The sequence below is a fragment of the Terrapene carolina genome, unplaced genomic scaffold (assembly GCF_002925995.2).
Source record: "Terrapene carolina triunguis isolate 2854851 unplaced genomic scaffold, T_m_triunguis-2.0 Scaffold35098, whole genome shotgun sequence".
Classification (NCBI taxonomy): Eukaryota; Metazoa; Chordata; order Testudines; family Emydidae; genus Terrapene; species Terrapene triunguis.
Window position 1 is genome coordinate 1,553,371 of NW_020699449.1, and position 21,289 is coordinate 1,574,659.

At 37.4% G+C, this 21,289-nt stretch overlaps 1 protein-coding gene across 1 annotated transcript in view; it reads right to left on the reverse strand.

Moving 5' to 3' along the window:
- The window catches only part of LOC113405360 (lysine-specific demethylase 4C-like), a 390,365-nt gene that overhangs the window by 34,628 nt on the left and 334,448 nt on the right, over positions 1–21,289 (reverse strand). Inside the window, exons 21-22 of the mRNA XM_026646511.1 lie at positions 10,900–11,085; positions 1,046–1,216 (exon numbers count right to left, since the gene is read on the reverse strand). Coding sequence (XP_026502296.1) covers positions 1,046–1,216; positions 10,900–11,085 — 357 coding nt within the window. The remainder of the gene's footprint in view (positions 1–1,045; positions 1,217–10,899; positions 11,086–21,289) is intronic.

Genomic DNA, 21,289 nt, shown 5'->3' on the forward strand with positions numbered 1-21,289 from the left:
AAGCTCCCAAACATTTTTATAGGACAGGAAGGCCGAGTATTCTGGGGGGTGCAGCTTCTTGAACCACAACATTATAACGCTTATGTTAGTGTCTTACGCTATCCTACCTCCCTGCAGCCAGCAGAGAACACAGCTAAGGGAAAGGGGATGTGCATCCTGGCAAACCCTGGCTGCTCTAACAGACCCTGGGGGTTGTTGACAAGAGGTGCACGTTATAACACTTATACCAACAAATCAGCACAGCACAGAGAAGCCTCAGGATCAGAGGAGCACAAAGGTGGCTTGACTGAAGCCAAGAATCAGGGCCAAAAAGTATAAAGTGGGTGTAAAATGGTACCAAATCAAATGGTAATCGTTTGCACCCACTCTGCACTTTTGTAAATGATTATACAAGGTGCAAGGCAGTGGCGAATGTAATCCAGAATATCCAAGAAAAATGTGCATGTTCCCCAAATAAGCACATCAGGTGTTCAGTAACATTCCTGAAAAACATGGAGGTTTAAGTGCATAGGGGAAAATCAAAATCTGCATTGCTTTCAGGACTAAACTACATATTCTTTTCCCTGTTGATTTTTATCATTAATAATGTAATCTTACAAACTAAACATCAAAAGATGTAAACAAGTTGTCAGAACAGATTCCTGAGAGCCATTCTTCCCATTACATATTTGAAAACAGGATTTTTCAATTCAGCAAGGAATGTTATTGTATTATCTCTCAGAGACAGATCAGAATATGTGGAATTCCCATTCTAATATCCTTTATTAAACACATATTTCTTATTTAATTAAAAGACTTTGTTAGATTAGTTTTGATTAATTTGGTCAAATGGTGGATACTAATTAGAACAACCGAGGTTGGGAAGCCCATTAGAAAATGATAATTCTCTGCAGTGAAAACAACAAACATGAACTGAATATTAAGTCAGTTATCTCCTTTAAAGGTGAAAGGAAATATTCCCAAAGATTCAGTCTGTTTAGCTATGGGTGTTATACTCCTATGATCAAAAAAGAACAAAAAGAGCAAGTATCTTAAAAATACTTACTACAATATCTTCAGGGAAAGTGTCCCGACTGAAGGAGCCATCATCAAACATGACTTCATAGAAGACTTGAGATGTCACTCCTATCACTCTGCAACTATAATATCGTGTGTTCCTGTGTTTTGTGATGACAGTCTGCCCCACTGTGATGGCCTTCTCACATGCTTTGGTTCTCTTGAAAGCAAGAATTTAAGAAACAGTCATTAAAAATAGTCACCACTTAGTTTATCAGAACCATGTCACATGATAAAGTAGTGAAGTGATCAATCATGGATCTCAATTTAGCGAGAAATCTTGAAATGCAAAATCTTTCCTTACTACAACAATCAAACTTTCTGTGAAGCATACACATTTACATTTTATTAGAAAAAGAATTACAGCCACACAAGATTACAGCACCTAACTAAAAATATATCTACTATTATGGTATTTTGGCTCATCTTACAAAACAGGAGAATAATTTAAGCATAACAATTCTGGGACCATTCAGAAATTTTGTTTGCCACTATCTTAAAGCCTTCTTATATCCAGCACCAGTAGAGATCATACATGGTAGACCAAACTTATACTGTAGAATTTTACTGAAAGGCACAAGCTTTGGATTCATGTTTGGATTTTCATAATGATGTACTTAATATTTTGCTCACTGGGATGACATCAACCGATATACATCTCATTTTTGTGAAAGTGGTCAACAGTGATACAACAGGATGCTTCAGTAACTCAGAAACAATACCATGCAGAACATTCACTTTAAAACTGCAGATGGTATTGTGCAGTTATAATGATTGTTTATTTTATCACTCACCTTTATGATGTAGCAGGTCAGTCATAATCATTGTTTATTTTCATGTTTCCTCTCTAACTTCCCTAAAATCAGCTATCACCTTCAGAAGTGTAGCCAGGATATACTCTATGGTCAATTTATGCAAAGATTCTACCTCAACAGCTATGGGTGTTATACTCCTATTATCCAAAAAAACAAAAAGAAAAAACTACAACCCAATCCCATAACTCAGCAAATGCTCAGAGATGTACATGAGGCAGAAAATTGCGCACACCACTTCTCAACTAATGCATCCCAGTGTGCCTCCCACTTGCACAGTGAGCGTCACCATCTGGAGAAGTAAAATCAAGAGTTTCTCATCCTAATAAGACATCCTATGGCTGTTCACTAGCTGTAAATCATTTCATATTGGTTGCTGTGTTTGTGTGGTAAACTGTACTGTGTCTCAGGCAACAGCTGGGCATCTGAACTTTTCTGACAACAGGAGATTCTAAAAAGCACGGCATGATTCAAATAGCATATCATATTAGTGAAAATGTTTTGAATTAGAAATATTTACTTAACCAGCTTGAAATAGTGTATGACATATACTAAATTAATTACCCAATTTCCTACCACTTTTTCAACTGTCTGTAACCTTTCAAGCAGCAAAGTTCTTCAATAAATGTAATAATCTGAAAAGAAAGTACCTGTGAAAGTCTGCAAACTGATGTGACTATAGAATTGTCAGCATTATTCTTAGAAGCTGTGTTATGGTCAGTGCCCATGCTCTTTGTTAGATTTTTACATTTTATTTTCAAGTAATTCCCGCAACTTTTTTTAAACAAACTTGGGCCAAATTTTGAAATACTTCTGCTTTGTAATTTTTGGCACAAAACCACTTTCTTGCACCACATTACAGAATTTACACATCTCAAACTTTTGTGTTTCTAAAAACTGAGGGCAAAGCAAGTACAAATGTGTTGTGTGCATCTGAAGTCTATCACCAGAAAATGATAGACTTCAGATGCACAAAACACATTTTCTGGTGCTAGCGCACTAAGTTTGTGTTTGCAAGTGATTTCTCTGAGTAAAATTGTGTTCATGAAAACAGAGGATTGGACTGAGGCCTACTGATGAAGTTATACCCAATTATATTTCTATAGCATTTTCAGGATTACCTGGAAATAATCTTTCTTTCATAATTATATATTATTTAATGGCTGTTTACCTGTTTACCACTGTTATCACTGGTAAAAGGTTCACAAAATAAACTCCACAACTCAATCCCCCTACCTCCAGGCAGAAAACCAAGTAAATGAACAAAAAACTCAAACCATAGAAAACCCTACTGCATCCCAGCTCAAGGGGATGGAGTTTGGCTTTCAGTATGCTATGTTGGTAGGATTCTTGATTTATTTTGCAGAAAAACATATTGACAAGCACACTGTATAATTGATTGCCTGTCCCAGAAAACATTTCCTGTCAGAAAAGCCTAAGAACTTATTGACGTTAAGAATGTCATTTTTGATCAGAAAGGACAGTTGTTATGCAAGGGGCTCTATCAGATTAAAGAAACAGCTGTGGTATCTTTCAGATTATGGTGCAAATTGTGGTTCAGAAAGTGTGATTTTTCTTCAACATAACCCAAGGCAAGGATGAACTAAGATAGCAGTAGAAACAGAGAAAATCGAACACACACACACACACACACACACACACAAAGCCATCTTGGCCTTCCATATGTAAACTTGAAAAAATGGGAAACATTATTGTAGAAGTCCTTGCTCTTTATTTGTGTGACTGGTGTATTGCTAGCAAACCAGATGCCATCTGATGCCAAGGTCCCCATGCGTTGGATACTGAAAACACATAGCTGGAATCAGTTTGGTCCACCTGTGTGTTAGTACTGGTAAAATCATTAGAGTTATAAAAATGTGCTTAGTGTTTCTGCTTTATTGAACACTTGTAAATTGCTACTTGGATTAATATCACTTATAACATCTGTATCATATTGTAAGGTATTATTTGAGCACTTGCACTATAAGTCTCTGTAACTGTGTAAATCACCAGACAGGAGAGAAGCATTAGCTAGTGTGAAATACTAGTCTCCAACAGGTGTTATGTCCTGCCCGACATAAAAGGCACAGAAACACAAGATGAAGTATTGTGGAACATCAGAGGGCAAAAGACTTTGTTGATTGCTTTCTCCCCGATCATGAAGAGAAGATGTGCAAGTGAGTTCCTTCCATCAGCTGAGTTTGCAACTCTAAGCAGAAGTGGGGAAGGAATAAAAAGCCCTAACAAGGAGGAACTGTATCTTTATGCTGCTTGGACTCTGAGGAGCAAGGATTACTAAGCATAAGCAAAAGATCCCCAGTGCTTAGCCTGGTTAGTCCTGAAGGACATATTGAGCTTGCTTATCATAGAAGCTTCTGTTCCTTTTTGAAATTTAAGATTGAAACTCATTTGTGTGTAGTGTTGTCTTTCGTGTGAAATCTAAGATGCAATGGACCTGGGGTAAGTGACTGATCCTTGTGACTGACAGTAATCTGAATATTCCTGTGATCTTCAGTGTACGGTGGATTTACCTGGGAGGCAAGACAGATCGGAGTACCCAAGGGACTGTCTGTAATTTCATGTTAAGGCTGTTATAGTTTCTGATGAGTTTACACTTGATAATTAATAGGTGAAATCTACGGATAGAACTCTCAACAATTTGGGGTTTGTGCCCTGTTTCTAACAGTTTACCCTGAGGTTGGTACCCACACCCTTCAGTCACTGCAGGACAGCTTGACAACTAGCAAAGAAACACTTGGTCTAAAAAGTTCCCGATCATATTTATAGTAGAGGATCATCAAAGCTCTAAGATGTATTTGGTTTCATATGGAAACCTAAGTTTTATTCCACCATGCCAATTTTACCCCTAGAACTATAGTCCTGATGTGAAAGTGATATTTGAACAGTATGCCTGCTCAGGATTTTTTTCCCTTTGGTCTCTGCGTCTCCCCCAAGGCATGCCTCTCAACCACCAGAGTGCCAGGGGGCCAGGCGCAGGCAGCACAGAGTTGGCTACATTGGCTTTTTGTCAACCAGGGATTCTTCTACACAAAGAAAATCCCCAGCTCTCCTGTTACAGGAGCTCTCCATTACATTTGTGCTGCAGGAGCATCACAAGAGACACAGAACAGAGGATCAGTTATGGTGGAGCTGTTACTAAGTTTGTATTCTGTTTTGCACTTCAAGTGGGAGTTCAACTTGTTCGTTTTATAGGAAAAATACAGTGTATATGCTGTAAATTTTAGCACGTAATGTCTGAGCAAAACCTGAATTTTCTGGGGAGTTTGAAAAAAATCAGTTAATTAATTTTAAAGTTCTAATCAATTAAAAATTGCATCCCTCGCCTAAAAAAAGTTCAGTGTCTATCTCCCTGATTTTTTGGGTTCTCCTAGCTGAAACCCTAGGAGATAAGGAGAGTTTAGTGGGCTCTCTGGAGTTATGTATTTATTTTGTTAATTAACAAAAATAATTAAAAAATGTTAAGGATTCGTTTATGACAAAGAACTGTAAGTGCGGCACTTAGCTAATGGAGAACAAAAGCTTGGATGACTAAGATCTTCTATAAGTAGTAGCTGCTGGTTCGTGAAAAACCAAGAGCTCTTTGAGACTGTTTCATGAAGAAGAGTATCTTCAGCATAGGAACAGCTACTGTTCTGAGAACCCTATTCTTCATGACACTGGCCAACCAGCTCAGGAGCTCCTGGTTTTCATGATAGCAACAGATGCTAATGTTGAAGATCCTGTTTTTCATGAAGATGGTCAGCCAGTGCAGGATCATATGTGATTTTGCAGAACGGATAGAAGAAAAAGTCTGGTCTGTTTGCAGTGGTGGGGAATTTGGGTGAAGAGGTGCTAGAAGACTGACTTCTACAATTGGTAAGAAAATGTTTTTCCCCACAACATTTTTGACCAAAAAAAAAATCATTTTTCAAAAGTTTTTCTATAACATTTTTTACGTTTTTCATCCAAACATTGAAAAACAAAATGTTATGGGTTTTGGTAACTGAAAACCACAAGTTTTTGCTAAAAACTGAAACATTTTCAATCAAAAATCGAAACATTTCAGCCAGTCAGGTAAAAATCTTTTGGCTTTACTGAAAACTGTTGCTCAAATGGATGACATTTTTTGTTGTTGAAAACAGAACCAGTTTTTCTATTTACCACTCCCCTAATTTTGTAAAAATCAACATTTCCCACAGAAATTTCCATTTTGACAAAAAAGCCATTTATCATTAAAAAAAAATTAGAACGAAAAATTTCTGCTTAGGTCTACTAGTATCTTTATAAGGGCAGGAAGGTTGTGGTGTGTCGTCTGAGGGGTCTGGTGGTTGTTCTAGTGGTCAGGTGCGTGTCTCTGGATGGAGGAGTAGAGGGTATGTACTGTTAGATGCTTTTCATTTCCTTGCTTTTGTGGTTTTGGATTAGATATGTTATAGTACAGAGCAATCTTAAACCCACAACAGTGTGTGTAAGGTATGTACATAAAGGTTTTTTTCTGGGCAACCATATACATACGTGAGGCTCCCTATCCCCTTTCCTCTATTCTTGCACATCCACAGAAGGACCAGGAGCAATCACAACAACATAAAAATTCACATATGGTTCACTACTGCAGCTGTATACTAAACTTCCCTTCCCGCCTCCTCATTTTTATGGCCTGATCCTACATTCCAAGCCCACTTAACAGTCATTGATTTCAAGGGGATCTTTAGTTATGCAAGGTATGGAGATCTAGCCACAATGACTAGCTCTCCTTAGAGCATGAGCTATAGGATTCTGTTGTCTGAAACTAATGCACCCCTTTCAGGAGTCTGATTTGTCTTGCGTACCCCAATTTTCACCTCACTTAAAAACTACTTGTTTACAAAATCAGGCATAAAAATACAAAAGTGTCACAGCACACTGTTACTGAAAAATTGCCGACTTTCTCATTTTTACCATATAATTATAAAATACATTGATTGGAGTATAAATATTGTACTTACATTTCAGTGTGACACTTGAGCCTGTTTTTCACTTGTGAGCCTTGTCTGAAGCCAGAGTTTGAGGCAGTGGGGCTGAAGTCTGAGACCCACCGCCCAGAGCTGAAGCATGTAACTTAGCTTCACTGGGTTCCCTGTGGTGCAGGGCCCCGGGCAATTGCCTTGCTTGCCACCCTTAATGCCAGCCCTGCACTTGCAACCCCTCTAAACCCATCCTGTGACTCCCCGCCCCCCCCCGAGGGTCGCAACCCCCAGGCTGAGAAACACTGATCTGGATGAGTTGAGTATCTGGATGAATTGAGTTGAGACCTCTGCCTACCCCCAGAAGTACATGTACTTCTGGCTGAGAACCATGGTCTTAAATTAATCCAAAAATGTTGGTTATCTTTATTTAAAACATATTAATGGCTGAGGTCCAAAAAGGAATAGCTACTATTTTCCAGTTTGTCCCTCAAAAATATTGCCTGCTGATCCTTATAAGGGTCTTTATTCTAATCCAAATTCCTAAAAGAATCTTAACAGGAAAAATGAGTCAGTTGAGGCTTTTCTCCTTTTATATATGCACATAAATAATATAAAAGATTACTAAGTCAATTGTTTAGTCATCTAAACATTCATAACCGTGATGAGAACTGCCTATGCAACAATATTTTCAAATTTACATATGCAAAATAATACATTGTTTCTATGAAAAAATATGAAACAACCATTTTTGCACACAAAATTTACTTTACTGCAAGCAAACCAGTATTTGTGTGTGCAGAATGGGTGACAGTATAGATGTGTATTCCTTTAGGCATGCAATTACCCAGTCTACATGATGAAATGCCTGCTTGCACACCTAAAGGGAGCATCCATACATTTTGGCAGGCACAGTATTAGCGCTCATATTTGAAAATTTGGCCCACAAAGAGAAAGATTTTGAAAATGCAGCACGACATTTAAAAGTCCAAATTCAATTTATTTTTACTACATTTTGAAACACTATATAGGTACTGGTATTACTTCCCCACCTACCTTCTCCATCTCTATTTAGCATAAAATACAAGCCAAATTTGCCAATGGTTGATATTAAAACTGTAACCTAGGAAGAAATAACCACGACGATTCAGAAAGGCTGTGACCCCAGGTCAGAAAGGTTTATGAGACTACTGTGATAAATAATCTAAACATAATTTGTTGGAGACTAACTATACTGCTAAATAATTCAGGCTCAAAACAAAATGTCAGCATTGCAGTGGGCGGAGACTCGATAACTCAGGTTAAGGGATATATTAAAATTATGCAGTAAAGTAAAAGTAAGTAAGTAAGTAAGTGTGTGTGTGTGTGTGTGTGTGTGTGTAGGAGGGAATAGGCTTTTGGTCAAGCAATCTCCCTGATTTACATAGCTTAAAATTACATATTGCAATTTATATATTACAATACTATCTTAGATAATTGTCACACACCCCTCCTCCAACCTAAATAAAAAATGAACTCTTATTTTTCTTTCAACCTTGACCTAGGTAATAACAAATAACTCTCATAATGCATTTTGGGACAACTTTATTAAGATAACACCAGCTAATTATTGTTTTGCTTTCTCCATGAGCAGGGATAGTGGCATCTTGCCATATGTGTGGTTTATTGAATAGCTGAATATCTGTACAGATTTGCTCTGACATATTCTATTTTTTAATCTCTATTCTATTCTCTTTAAAATTGCAAAACTAGTTTAAAAAGTCAGTGCTCATTGTTTAATTATTTTGCTTTCAAACAATACAATGTAAGTTAAAGTGATGGACAAACAAGAAAGGTTCATTACAAACAGAGAAGTGCTGTTGTGCCAAATGGCAAAGGGCAGTATAATCTCCGCATGAAAGAATAGCTAACAGAAAGGATAAAGGTCTAATAAGAAAATTAATGGTGAACAAACTTCTGAAAGTTTGGAGATTTGATTAGATTAATTATCCAAAAGGTAGGGCATTAAATCAAAGCATATACAAACGCATGTCAACCTCCTTTGTCTCAAAATCATGTTAAAATTACAGAAGGAAAGGCTCTCATAGTATTTCTGATATCTCCAAGATTTTGTCCAATAAAGCACACACAAGAATAGCCTATCTTTCCCTCGTGGTTTTTTGGTTCTGGCCACAAAAAATAAGCCAATCAACCCAAACTCCTCCTGTAAAGGTATATTGTTGGCTCTGAGTTTTGGGAGAGGCTGGATTGATCTTTATTTTTATCCAAGCCAGTCTGACCATGCATCCCATACACATCACAAGTGGTTGTGCAAGATGCTGTTTCTCAATGTCATTTTTATTTTTCCTTTAATAACACCAAATATAGATCAAGAAAACCATTGGGGAAAAAATGAAGGATTTTTGTGGGAGTCCATTTTATCATAATAGTGTTGTATCAGACTAACATTTGTTTTGGCTTCTAGAGCACAAAATAATTATCATTTAACAATTGTTTACAGCACCCCAGTTTAAATGTATGTCAATAAAGTATACTGATAAATTGCAGATGTAATATACTGTGCATATTAGACAGACAGACAGAAAATGTGAATGCTTCATGTTCCACCTTACTTTACTAACAATTTACAGGCATTATTATTATTAGCCTTATTAATAAATATTTATATTATGGAAGCAGGGATAAGACCCAGGTCAGGATGGGGGCTCGTTGTGCTGGGTGCTGTACAAACATAGAAAAAGATAATCCCTGCCCTGACAGGCTTACAGTCTAGAGGGAAAAAAGGCATAAGAGAATGATGTGCTTTGTTAGTGTGGCTGGTTACTCTGGATACCTCAGTAACAGAAAGGCACAGACAAATTAGATGGAGTTCAGAAAAAAACAAAATATGAGTAAGGAGCAGCAAGGGTTGGCTTAGAAAAAGTAAGTATAAAAGCACCCAACCATTGAAGCTGCCAAAAAAAGGAGACCTCAGCCAGGGCAAAAACTGGAGGGCCATTCAATTGCCATCTATCCCAAGCAGGGCCGGATTAATTCTCCTGTGGGCCCGGGGTTGTGTGGTGTTGAAAATGTTATTACAATCTAAAGCAAACAAAATCGTACTCTTCAACTTCCTGCACACCCTTCCGCTTTGAGGTCAAGTATTCTCGGTCAACTTCTCAAAACACAAAATAAACAGGTTATATAGATTTATCATTGCTATCAATGACACATTTACGTCCATAGTAAATGTAAGGAGGGAGGGCTGCAAAAAATTTGACTTTGAATGAGGGGTCACCAACATGAAAAGTCTGAAAAACACTGGATTAAATGATCAAATGGGTGTTTTCCATGCAAAGATTCTATTATGTATTTCTTCTGACTGAACAATGTTAAGGAATAATTCAAATATAATTTAAAAAATACAGAATGGTTAAGCATCTCCCACTAGAAGTGACAGAAATAAAGTGGAACAAAATGCATTAAGATCTACAAGACCGTTAATGACAATATTGTGAATGGAGTGTACATTACAGCTAACATTAAAAGGCTCTTTCTCAGCGTTGATGGGAACGTCTGGCATTGTAACAAAGAACATGGAGTTTTACTCATACTTTGTATAACTATTGTCAGTCAGTACTGAAATTTTGAAAGGACATTTGCAAGGTTTTATTGGGAATGCTGAATAAGTATGTTATATGTGCAATATTTTTATATTGGATATTCATAATATTTAATCTGGGTTTTTGTAATAAATGCAGGTATTTGTACTACCCTGAACATTAAAAAAAGGAGACTGTATTGATTTATTGTGGTGGTGAAGCCATACATACTGTAATGGTCCTAATGGAAAAGTATGTCAGACCTATCAACCACTGTTTGAGTATGAACATCTCTCCAAGCTCCAGACATAAGGAGAAACTGTCAAAATATAATGACCTCCTGTATATGAAAAGAATATAGATGGAGCAATCTTTTAAACATAACCCACTTCCTTCATTTTCCCTAGACAGCTAAGTAAATTCCTGCCTTAATTACACTTTTAAAATGCAAAGACTATCCACAGCATATTTTATTTTTTGTTAGAAAGAAAGGAAGAAGTTCCTTACCACATTTTGATTGATCTTGTGTCTGAAACATGTGATGTAGACAACATAAGGCCAGTCATCAGGCTCCATCAGCACCCCTGCAGCATGGGCACAAGTAACGTGGAAGGAAGCTGGACAACGCCCATAAGAACACTGTATGCAGGCACCGGAAAATTTCTTCATTCTCTGTCTGCAGAAGATACATTTCTGTACGAACAAAACAGAACAGAATGTCAACTAAACTACCGTAACTTAGCTAATTTCCACGTTTTATTGACTACATTTTACAGCTCAGCTGTATTGAAAAAGAACAAACTTTTCTGAATTGCAAATAAACCTTGTAATATACTGTAACTCTAAGTCAGCATTTTTGTCTTTCTTTATGGACACACAAAGAGTTAATGGTTTTGGTGCCGCAGTGGGGAATCTGATATGTAGTTGATCATTATTAATCATTTTGATTCTAAATCCCATGCACTGCCCTACAAATCAACCCTTTCTCCCAAAGTGAGCAAATTGTTAATATAATTCTTCAAAAATAATCATTATGTGTGACAACAATAAAACTAAAATACGTACCCTCTGTTATGTTCCTGTGTGTTCAAAATAGTCATTGGGGGATGGGAGAAATGAGAGAGACAGGCTCTGCCTCGCTGAATAAAACAATTTGTCCATGAAGTCTGGTATCCTACTGCCAGAACTAGCCAATAACCAATATGTCAGATGGAGAAATACTCCGTTACTATGTATTGCCAATTGTGTAATACTGTACATGGGGATATAGCTCTTTCCTGCTTACCCTCATCATAGCTTATAAAACAAGAAATATGTAATTGATTATCACAATATTTTAAAATCCACCCTCACTATTTTACCCAATGGCCTTGGCAGTAGTGAATTCCACAATCTGACTATGTGGTGTTGAAGTACTACTGATTCCTTTCATCGCTCTAAATTTACCAATAGTTTTTACAAAGCACCTCACTAAAGAGTCATCAGTGAACTTCACCAACTCAACATTGTATGATGGGATTGCCTTGAACTTATGTAACTGTCACAGCAAACGCTGCCAGAGTGGTGAATTTGTTGGTTCAAGTCATCCTCAAAAGTAAAGTTAGAATACAAAGCATGAGCAGACTAAGGAAGTGAACCCACAACGTTCAGTGCCTCATAGGAGTAAAACACTGTAAAATTAATACATTGGTCTTGTAAGCCTTTCATCCAAAGTTTTCAAAATGCTTTACAAACATTTAACTACCCTTTCAAGGCAAGTATTATTATTCGCATTAAATGGAGAGGGAAACAGAGACAGAAAGGTTAAATGACTTTCCCAAGCCTGCATAGTAATGGGATCAGCACTCAGGACTTTCTACCTCCCAGTCGCTTATTTAGTTCATTAGATCCCATTTTAATGTAATTTCACAAACTTTAAAAAACGTAAAAATTGAAAAACAAAAATTTCATCCTGTGTAATTGTACTGACTCCCCACAGGGTCAGCAGCAGGGGGTGGGATCCATGTTCAGTAGGGGACTGTGTTATAATGATTTCAGAGCCTTCTGCCCCCTGTGCCTTGAGCCTATCTATGTCCCTTTCCGCTCTTATATTTCCCTCCCAAGTCACTGCCCTTATCCCTTCGTCCCCACTGTTATCCTCTCTGGCACCTGTCTGCCTCTAAAATCAACTCCTGCTCCTGCCCAGTCTTTAGCTTTTGCCCATGCCCCCTTGCTCCTATGCTACCCCACTCAACAGTTCCTGTCCTTGCCCCTTGCTCTTATCTTCTCCCATCATCGGCTCCTGCCTTTCTATCCCATCACTCTGCTCCTGTCCCTCTGGGCACCAGCAAGGGGTGCAGTGAGAGCAAAGGAGAGACTGTTTCCCTGCTCTCAGTTCTGGTGCCCAGTATCTAAGCAACCCCCAGCTTTGAGGAGCAATTGCAGGGAAAGTCCTGTTCAGCCCCTGGCAGATATGAAATGGAGAATGCTCAGTTGTTCTGTGAATATGATGCATCCACAGTCTGGTTGGCATGTAGGAAACTGTGAGAGGATGGCAAATGCTCCAGAGAATTTAGCTGCCAAACTCTACTAAACCTTTACTGAGAATGTGTGAAGTGGAATTTTTCAGAGGCCTATAACTTGGCCAAATGTGGGCTGATTTTCCCGGGGATGGCAAAAGGCACATACCTGACACAGGGAGGTCACCCTGAAAAATATCAAATCCTTGCTAGTAAGCATGGAAGTGCTAGAGCTTTTCAGCAGAGTGGTTGCAAGAATATTTTAAACATGAGCAAATGTATTTTCACTCATCTTCTCTGAAATGGCTACACCATTATTGCTGGAACTTAAAAAAAAGCAGCAGCAGCTCAATTGAGAAATCTGGCATTTTTGCCCAAATGGTTAAAATTTGGTGAAGTTCTAACTCATTGAACCAAGGGTCTTATAATTCGAAGTGTTGGGCAACTGTAAGTACAGGCAGCGCTACCTGCCCCACCTAGAACATCCGCATCAAATTGTTCTATAGCCAGCATTTTAGGATGGTAACAAGAACCAAGACACTAAGAAATTATAAGATGAACTATTGTATATGTTTGTACAACAACGTATAAAAATGTCCTATGCAAAACAAAGAAAAAAATTAACACAGGAAGTACATAGTGTTATAATTAATTGGTTCATGCATCAAAAAAAGGGTTGAATTAAAATTAGCTATTCTACATAACATGAGTCACATGATTTGCCAGACTCTCTCTGCTTCAAGAAGTGGAAGAGCTGAGAAACATGAAATGAAAGACATGGGAAAACTGTGACACAAGTTCAGGAGGATTTGGAAACATGCTTCGGAAAACACAGACCTTGGAACCGGGTAATAGCCAAATGATAAGGTCAGAAGAGATCTAAACGAAGGGTGTAGAGGCTGAGATATCGGTAGACGGCCAAATCAATACAGATTAAAATAAGAACTTTACCCAAACTATTTTTTAGGTTTAAAAATTCATTGAGGTTCACTTCTTCCCCTCTTTTCAATCCCTTAATATACTAATGTGGACACACTGAAATACTGCACACACACACACACGCACGGCATTTTCTCACAGTATTATTTACTTAGCTCAAACTAGAGAATACTAGAAATCTGGCGAAAAAGCCTGTTCATACGAGAGTTCCAGGAATAATTTCAGAAGCTTTATTAAGAAAACTCTTCCCTTAATCATTCAAAAATGCTGGAAACTACAGTGCATATGCTATGCTTGATCATTGCGAGTAAGGGGAAGGCTTTAAGAAAATAAACTTGCAAAGTATTAAGGAGCAGATTCTGATCTCAGTTTTACTGGTGTAAATCTTAGTAACTACTAACTTAAGTGAAGTTACTCTGGATTTACACTAGTGTAACTGAGACAAGAATCTGGCCCTAAGTAAGTTGGTAGTGCAGATTTAGAATTATATGAATTGAAAAAAAGCTTATTGTATTTCTAACAATGAGATGTGTCCACTTTATTGCTGAATCAAGAGAAGGCATGTATTATACCAATTAACTCCAAGGACACACTTATCTCTGGTGGTACATTATTATTTTTAATTCAAGTACGAAAAGGAATCATGGATAAGATTAGGAAGAGACAGGAGAGTTACTGTATATTCAGGGAGAGAAGATCTATTTTTTTTCCTGAACCTAGGGCACACAAAACCAATTATTAGTCTAAGCATGAGATCTCCCTCAGAAGGCATAACTGAAAGGTACTAAGACTGATATATACCACAATAAAATAAATTTCTTATGATTTTGAAGATGCTATGTCCTTTATTTTGTAGTAACTTTTGGATAATTCTGATACTGCTCAGCCTCAAGATGACAGACACACACTAAAGCACAAATACAAGTTGAGGTAGCGCAAGTGAAAAGGCATGGGCATGAGCAAATCCCTGATTTACACATGTGTACCAGGCAGCATGTCCACAGCTCTGGACAGGAGAAAATGCGCATGCGCTTTTAAAAATGTAGGCCCTAAAAGCTATTTAATACTCCATATTTAGCTAACAAAAAAAGTAGAGAAAATGATAATTTTCTCCCCTTAGTGATTTGGATCCTTGTTCAAGAACTTAATAGTGAACTGGTACATATTAGATGTTAGTTATAAATTGAACAGTGCTCTCTGTGACACCTGTTGGTAATTGCTTCCTCCCTCAAACTGTTCCTGATAATTTATTCCTTATAAGCACTTATAAACTCTGGGCTTTAGTGGATGGTGGTTGCAGTGTGTTATTTTCTTTCCTGTAAGTAACCTTTTCCCACTGTATGTTCATTACATATAGTGTCTATTTCACTATTATTCTATATTTCAAAAGAATTATAAGAAAATAGAGTTTAAAAAAGACAGAAATTCTTTCAGAGAAAAAACAAGGATGATGGGCAGAGAAAAACAGAGAAAGGAAACCCAAAGTGCAAGGAAGGAAGAGAGGGATCATGAGAATGCAAAAACGGAGATTGCTTATTCTTTGAGGGTGAGATTTTCTGTAAAATAGGTTCATTACACAAAATGGGCCTTATCTTGCATGCTGCAGAATACCCTTGGCACCCCACAGGACAAGGCCCAAGATGCATACTCCCACGGCCTGGGCTTCCTCCATATTTGTGTGCACAAACCTAATACTTGAGTGTGAAATTAACCAACCTGAGTGTAACCAATGATTATAATAATTAAGTTTAACAGAATTCATTTTTAAAAATATAATTTTGACAGATAATATTGAAGTTTATTTTAAGCATTTTTATCTAACTAAATTTTCATACTTGTGGGAAATCATGGGGGGAGATGAGGGGGTGGTCAGACAATTACTTAATGACAGTAGGCACTGAGATTCAAAAAGTTAAAGCTTTATTATCATTAAAACACAAATTGTTAGCATCACATGTCAAAATATACGAAGTAAATATTGTTAAATCAAACGCTAATAAGTTTTCAAGCAGCATTTTGCTTATTTTGTCAATTTAGATCATCATTGATGGAAGCAAAGTTTTTGTTGGATTGTGTGTGTACAGTGTAATCGACATTTACCCCCACCCCAAAGCTAATCCTTCAAAGCCTAGTAGTATTTTTCCTGCGAAGATTCTCTCTAACTCAGAGTCACAATCAGGGCTGGATTTCCAATTAGGCACAGTAAGCACGTGCCTAGGGGCATCTAAAAGTTAAAAGTGGGTAAAAAGGTTTTTTTTTGTGTTTTTTTTTTTTTTTTACAGAAAACATGAAGGTCAGCTGTAGGCGGGGGGGCACTGAAGATGCTGTGCCTCGGAGTGCGTAAGGTGTAAATCCGGCCCTGGTCACAATTTAGTCTCTTGTTCCACCTCACACTAGCAGGGAAGTAGTCTATTCCAGCCCTACACCTGCACAGATTACCGCCTCCTCTGTGCTGGCTCAGCTGCTTCAGGCTGGCACATAGTGTAGAGGGTAGGTAGCCAGTGTAGGGGAGTAAGGGAATGCCTTACATCCCCATATTTCTCTGCATGGGCATACAGGGCAACCAACAATCTTGCCCTCGCTGTGCAGGGTTTTGAAAATTCTCCTTGAGATTGATGATATTTACAGGTCTGATCTTTCCCACCTTTTGAAATTGGTGGGTTCAAGGGATAGTCTCAAGGTTTGTTAGAGTGATAAATCAAAGATTACATCTGGTATAAAGATGCACCTGAGAAAATAAGATGTAACATATTTTAGAGTACATAGTAGTATACTCCAAAGTTGTAAGAAAATTAAGCAATTTAATCCAAATTTAAATTAACCTGAGCATATGAATATGGAGATGATGAAAAATGACAAAAGGTAACAAAATGATGTATTTACAACAGGTATTTCAAATTCAGATTCCTCGTCAACACAATGAATCTCTGCATTTTCAGTTTGCCAAAAATAACAATACGTTTACTGAAATGCATTCATGCTTACTCAACATTCATTTGATAGCTATAGTAATTCACTATCCTGATGTTCCCGTAAGGGTAAACTAAGGCTGTTCTTATCTGGTAAAGCACATTCAGTTTCTTAGATACCCCTGAAGAATATCATTATGATTTAATGTTTGCTAGATATTTTTACAAAGTAAAATGTATGGGAGAAAGAGGCTGAGGATCAATCTTAATCACAGATCCAGATGCAATACCAAATAGAGAATAAATAAAATTGTTTATATAACTGTAGATTAAGAATATAGGACAGAATAATACACTGATATTTCACTGAGATTTTGTAGATGCTGCTCTTTGCCCTCCAAATAAAAAGTGTTCTGAGGTAAATGGATTTCATAATCAGAGAACAGTTATTTAATAACAATAGACTCCAAATGCAGAGAGAGAATGGATTTAAAAGAATGGCCATGAGAGGGGGGTGAAAAAGATGCCAGTATTTTTCAGAAAAAAGCTTGCTGATAGTTTACATAATGAATTTTGTGCATCCTTATATAAACAATTTGATATTGCTTTCCCCAAAGAGATTAATATTTACAAACAAAATCCCAGTCTCTAGCAGGATCATGAATTAAACAGTAACATGCTCTCTGAGGGCAAGAACTTAAACAGATAAGTGGAGGTTAAGGGTTTTTTTTTTTTTTAAATAATGATTTGGATTATTAATTTTTTCCCAAACATTTCTATGCCTTGGCAAGAAGCAGCAAATCGTGAAATGGAATTTACTACACAATATTATAAAATTCACAAAAATAATCTATGCTAAGGGAATCTTCCTGAAAATATACATCACATACTGATCAAGTTTTGTAACTGGAAATAGGGGCGTGGGGAAAGAAAGAAAGAAAGAAAGAAAGAAACTTTATAGGGTGCTCTCTCTCTCCAACAATCAATCCAGGTTGTCTTATATTGGTGCCAATCACTGTTCTACCTGATCTACCTCTCAGATCAATCTTCTGTGGATTAAAAAAAAATATTCTTGCAGTTTGGTACAATTTGATGAATTCCAAAACAATAAACTGTTCCTTCCAGAAGTATTTTTAAAGTTGTCCCTGGCAGGGGTGATTTAGAAAGCAGGCTACACCATCCAAAATGGAGAAATTCCCCAACACTACTGGCAGAATTTTAACAAGGGGGCTTGCGTGATCTCCCCCAGGACCCAAAAAACAGGCTGAGATCAGTACTGTTGACCTTCATTTACATAATCTGCCCAGCATACTCAGCAAGTACACCAGTGTTTTATATTCCTTATACAGGGGTGGACAAAACTTTTGAGAAGTTCATCCTATGCACACACATCTACACAACTTTCTGCATAAATAGGTTATGTTGAAGCACCACCAAATACCAAAAGGAAAATATAAATTGATAAATCACCAAAACTCCTTTTCTAAAAGTAGAATCACAACATTTATAGTTTATTTGTTCCTGGTAGTCAGCCAATGAACACAGTTTTCTCCAAATGCAATCTATACCAGGTGCTTCTGTAAGAACTCAGTCACCACCAACTGCTTCCCTTGCCCACTTCCTACTTAATTTGCTTACTGAAATATGAATATGTGACTGTGAGCTATTACTTTAAAAAGAAAGGGTTACGATTTCAGCTTAACGTTAGTCTCCTGTATACCTTTTATGTATTTTCAAATGTATTTTTACTACAGGACAAACTACATCTCTTTGCCAGACATGGCTTTGAAATATTACATTTGCCTTTCCTGCTTCATTATTTTCTTGTCATTTTTCCCCTTTCATTTCAGCATCACACCATACAAATGAATTTAACACAACACTAAAAGGTGACATTTAAAAGTAGCATCATGCTTGTGTTAGGTGCAACTTGCAAGCATTATGAAATGAAAGCCAAACATGATTGACATTGGTGCCAAAGGAGCACATTCATAGCAAGGCAAATAAGGGAGGCTGGAAAGAATCTGGTTTTTAATATCCTTCAGGAAGAAAGTTTATTTATTAAAGTGCTTTTTCTTATTCAACACAGAAGCTTCATGTGTGATCAATTCAAATTTTATATAAAGGGAGACTGCAGGGGTAAAGCACCCAGGGGGCCAGGCTGTTTTTGTACTGACTGGGTGGGGGTTATGCCAAAGCAACCAGATTATGCCTCTGTTCAGTGCATCTCTGATGCAGTCACCACCAGTGTGGTGGCTGTGGAGCGCAGTGCTAAATTAAAGTTGCCCTCTCTCCAGAAGGACTCCTATGTAACCTGTTGGAAATTAAAATGTTGGAAATGAAAGGGGCACTTCCTAACACCTCTCAAGGGTGGTGGAAATACTACTTATGACTTTTGGGTTTGACTAATTCCTGTAGAGAAGGGATCCTGGGATCATCTAGGACTTGTAAAATTTGGCATGAAGTGACATTGTTTTTCCAGGCCATTTTTGGACTTCAACTGCATTTTTATATAAAGCACTGGTCAGACAAGAAATCTAGTTATTTATATTTGTTACATGAGAAGTCAATGTTTCTGCAGATGATATACTTGCAGAAAAACACATACACACACAACTTTACTCTGTAATAAGAGAAAGCAGTTTAAACTAGATCTACTGAGATGCAGCACTGAAAGGATTACATTCTTAGCAATATCCTGCAAGCAATTTACTTTACTGGGAAAAAATGCAAAGAAATTCTTTATCACAAAATAGGTGCCTGCATCTCTTAACCAATATATTTTCCATCCTTCTGAGAACAGCTAGCCTGCAGGCTGATATCAATAAGCTAAAAAGATAAACATTTTCTTTTTTCCCTACAAAGACTCAAAAGAGATAATTTAAATTTAAAAAAAAAAACACAAAAAAACCCAACAACACCCACCACCACAGATGGAAACAGTCCTGAGACAGACATAGTTGCATTTAAGACCTGCATGTTCAAATATTTAGAAACAGGAATCTTGTCAAGCTCGAACAGAAACCTCTGATGATGATGCAAGTACTTGTATCAAAATTTCATCTACCCTGAGGCTTGCCCACTGGCATGACAGCAATGTGCTGCCTTGTGTCTTAAAACATTTGGAAATGGGAATGGACTTGAGTCCCTATGCTCTGGGCAAGAAGAGGTCATGGCCAATTATGTAGGTGAATGCACTCTGCCTCTGGGAAGGAAAATGTTACGCATGTGCAGTACACTGGCAAAGACTGGGGACGCAGCTGCTTGATGGCGTATTCTCTGTTGAAGGGGGGCTATTGTGGGCAGAACATTATAATATATGAGAAGGACAGCCATAGTTTAGTGGGGTTGTGCCACTAGCCAAGAATCACCTGGTTCAACTTACTGTAGAGGGGGCCAATGTAAGTCACACCTAAGCTAATAACAATGTCCATATGAGTACAGATGTCAAATCCAGGAAGGGAAGGGCTATTCCTGTACAAAGGGGAAAAGAGTTATATAAAAACTAAAAAGATTCTTTGGGAAAATATTTAAACAAGTTCTGTATTTCAGCCTGTTTGGAAACCTTGAGTGTTAAAAAGCTTATGGGACCATTTAAGCTTACTGAGAATTGTGCAGTGTTCGGCAAAAAGCCAAAATCTACTTTTAACTAGAATCAACTTTAATGTGATACCTCGCTGGAGCATTGTGTTATTTAAGCAGACCAGGGTGATAAGGCAGAATAGTAAAGTTATGGCATCCCCTAAAGGCACATTAAAATACTTTATTAAATGTAAAAAGTTCAACAAATCCAAAATGACCAGCCTGTAGCATCTCAAAAACAGTAAAAGTGTTTTCCAAGCCTTTTCTCCCATCCCACACTCCTGCATTAACTCCACTAAGTAAATACTCAGAAAAATCTGAGCCTGTTGCAGAACAAGGTGATGTGTATCTTACAGTTCTAAGCCATTATAAACATTTGCCAAATCAATTCCCTCCGTAAATTTAAATGCATTAACTGTTACTTTTATGGTAAAAAAAAAAAAAAGAAAGAAAAGACACTAAAATGCAGACACACACACACACACACAAAAAGCTTAATGTTTAAAATAAAGTTCAATATTTCTAATGTCTCTCTCCATCTTTTGCTTTTCCCCAATTGCTATCTATCTGAAAGACCAAAAAAGGAAAAAGAACAATACAAGGGTTTTATTATGGTCAAGCAAACAAAGGACCCTTTGCCTTAGAAATCTCACAAAAGTATCATTTTTCTTGCATAAACCTGAAAGTATGTGGATATCAGCACAGTTCCAAAAAGTTCCAAGTTTGCCATGGAAACAACATTCTTATTTCAAAATAATACAACTGCTCGCTGTGGACTATTGACATGAAAGCTCCCAATCCAAGCTCATTGACAGCTTGTGGAGTGGACAGATGAGGCATGGAAAATATTTTAAATTAGTTCATTTATCATGTTGAGACATAAGAAGAGACTACGAATTTCTCACATTTATAGAAAAGAAAGGAAGAGAGGGAGAGAGACAGCAATTTTTTATACAAAATTATTCCAGT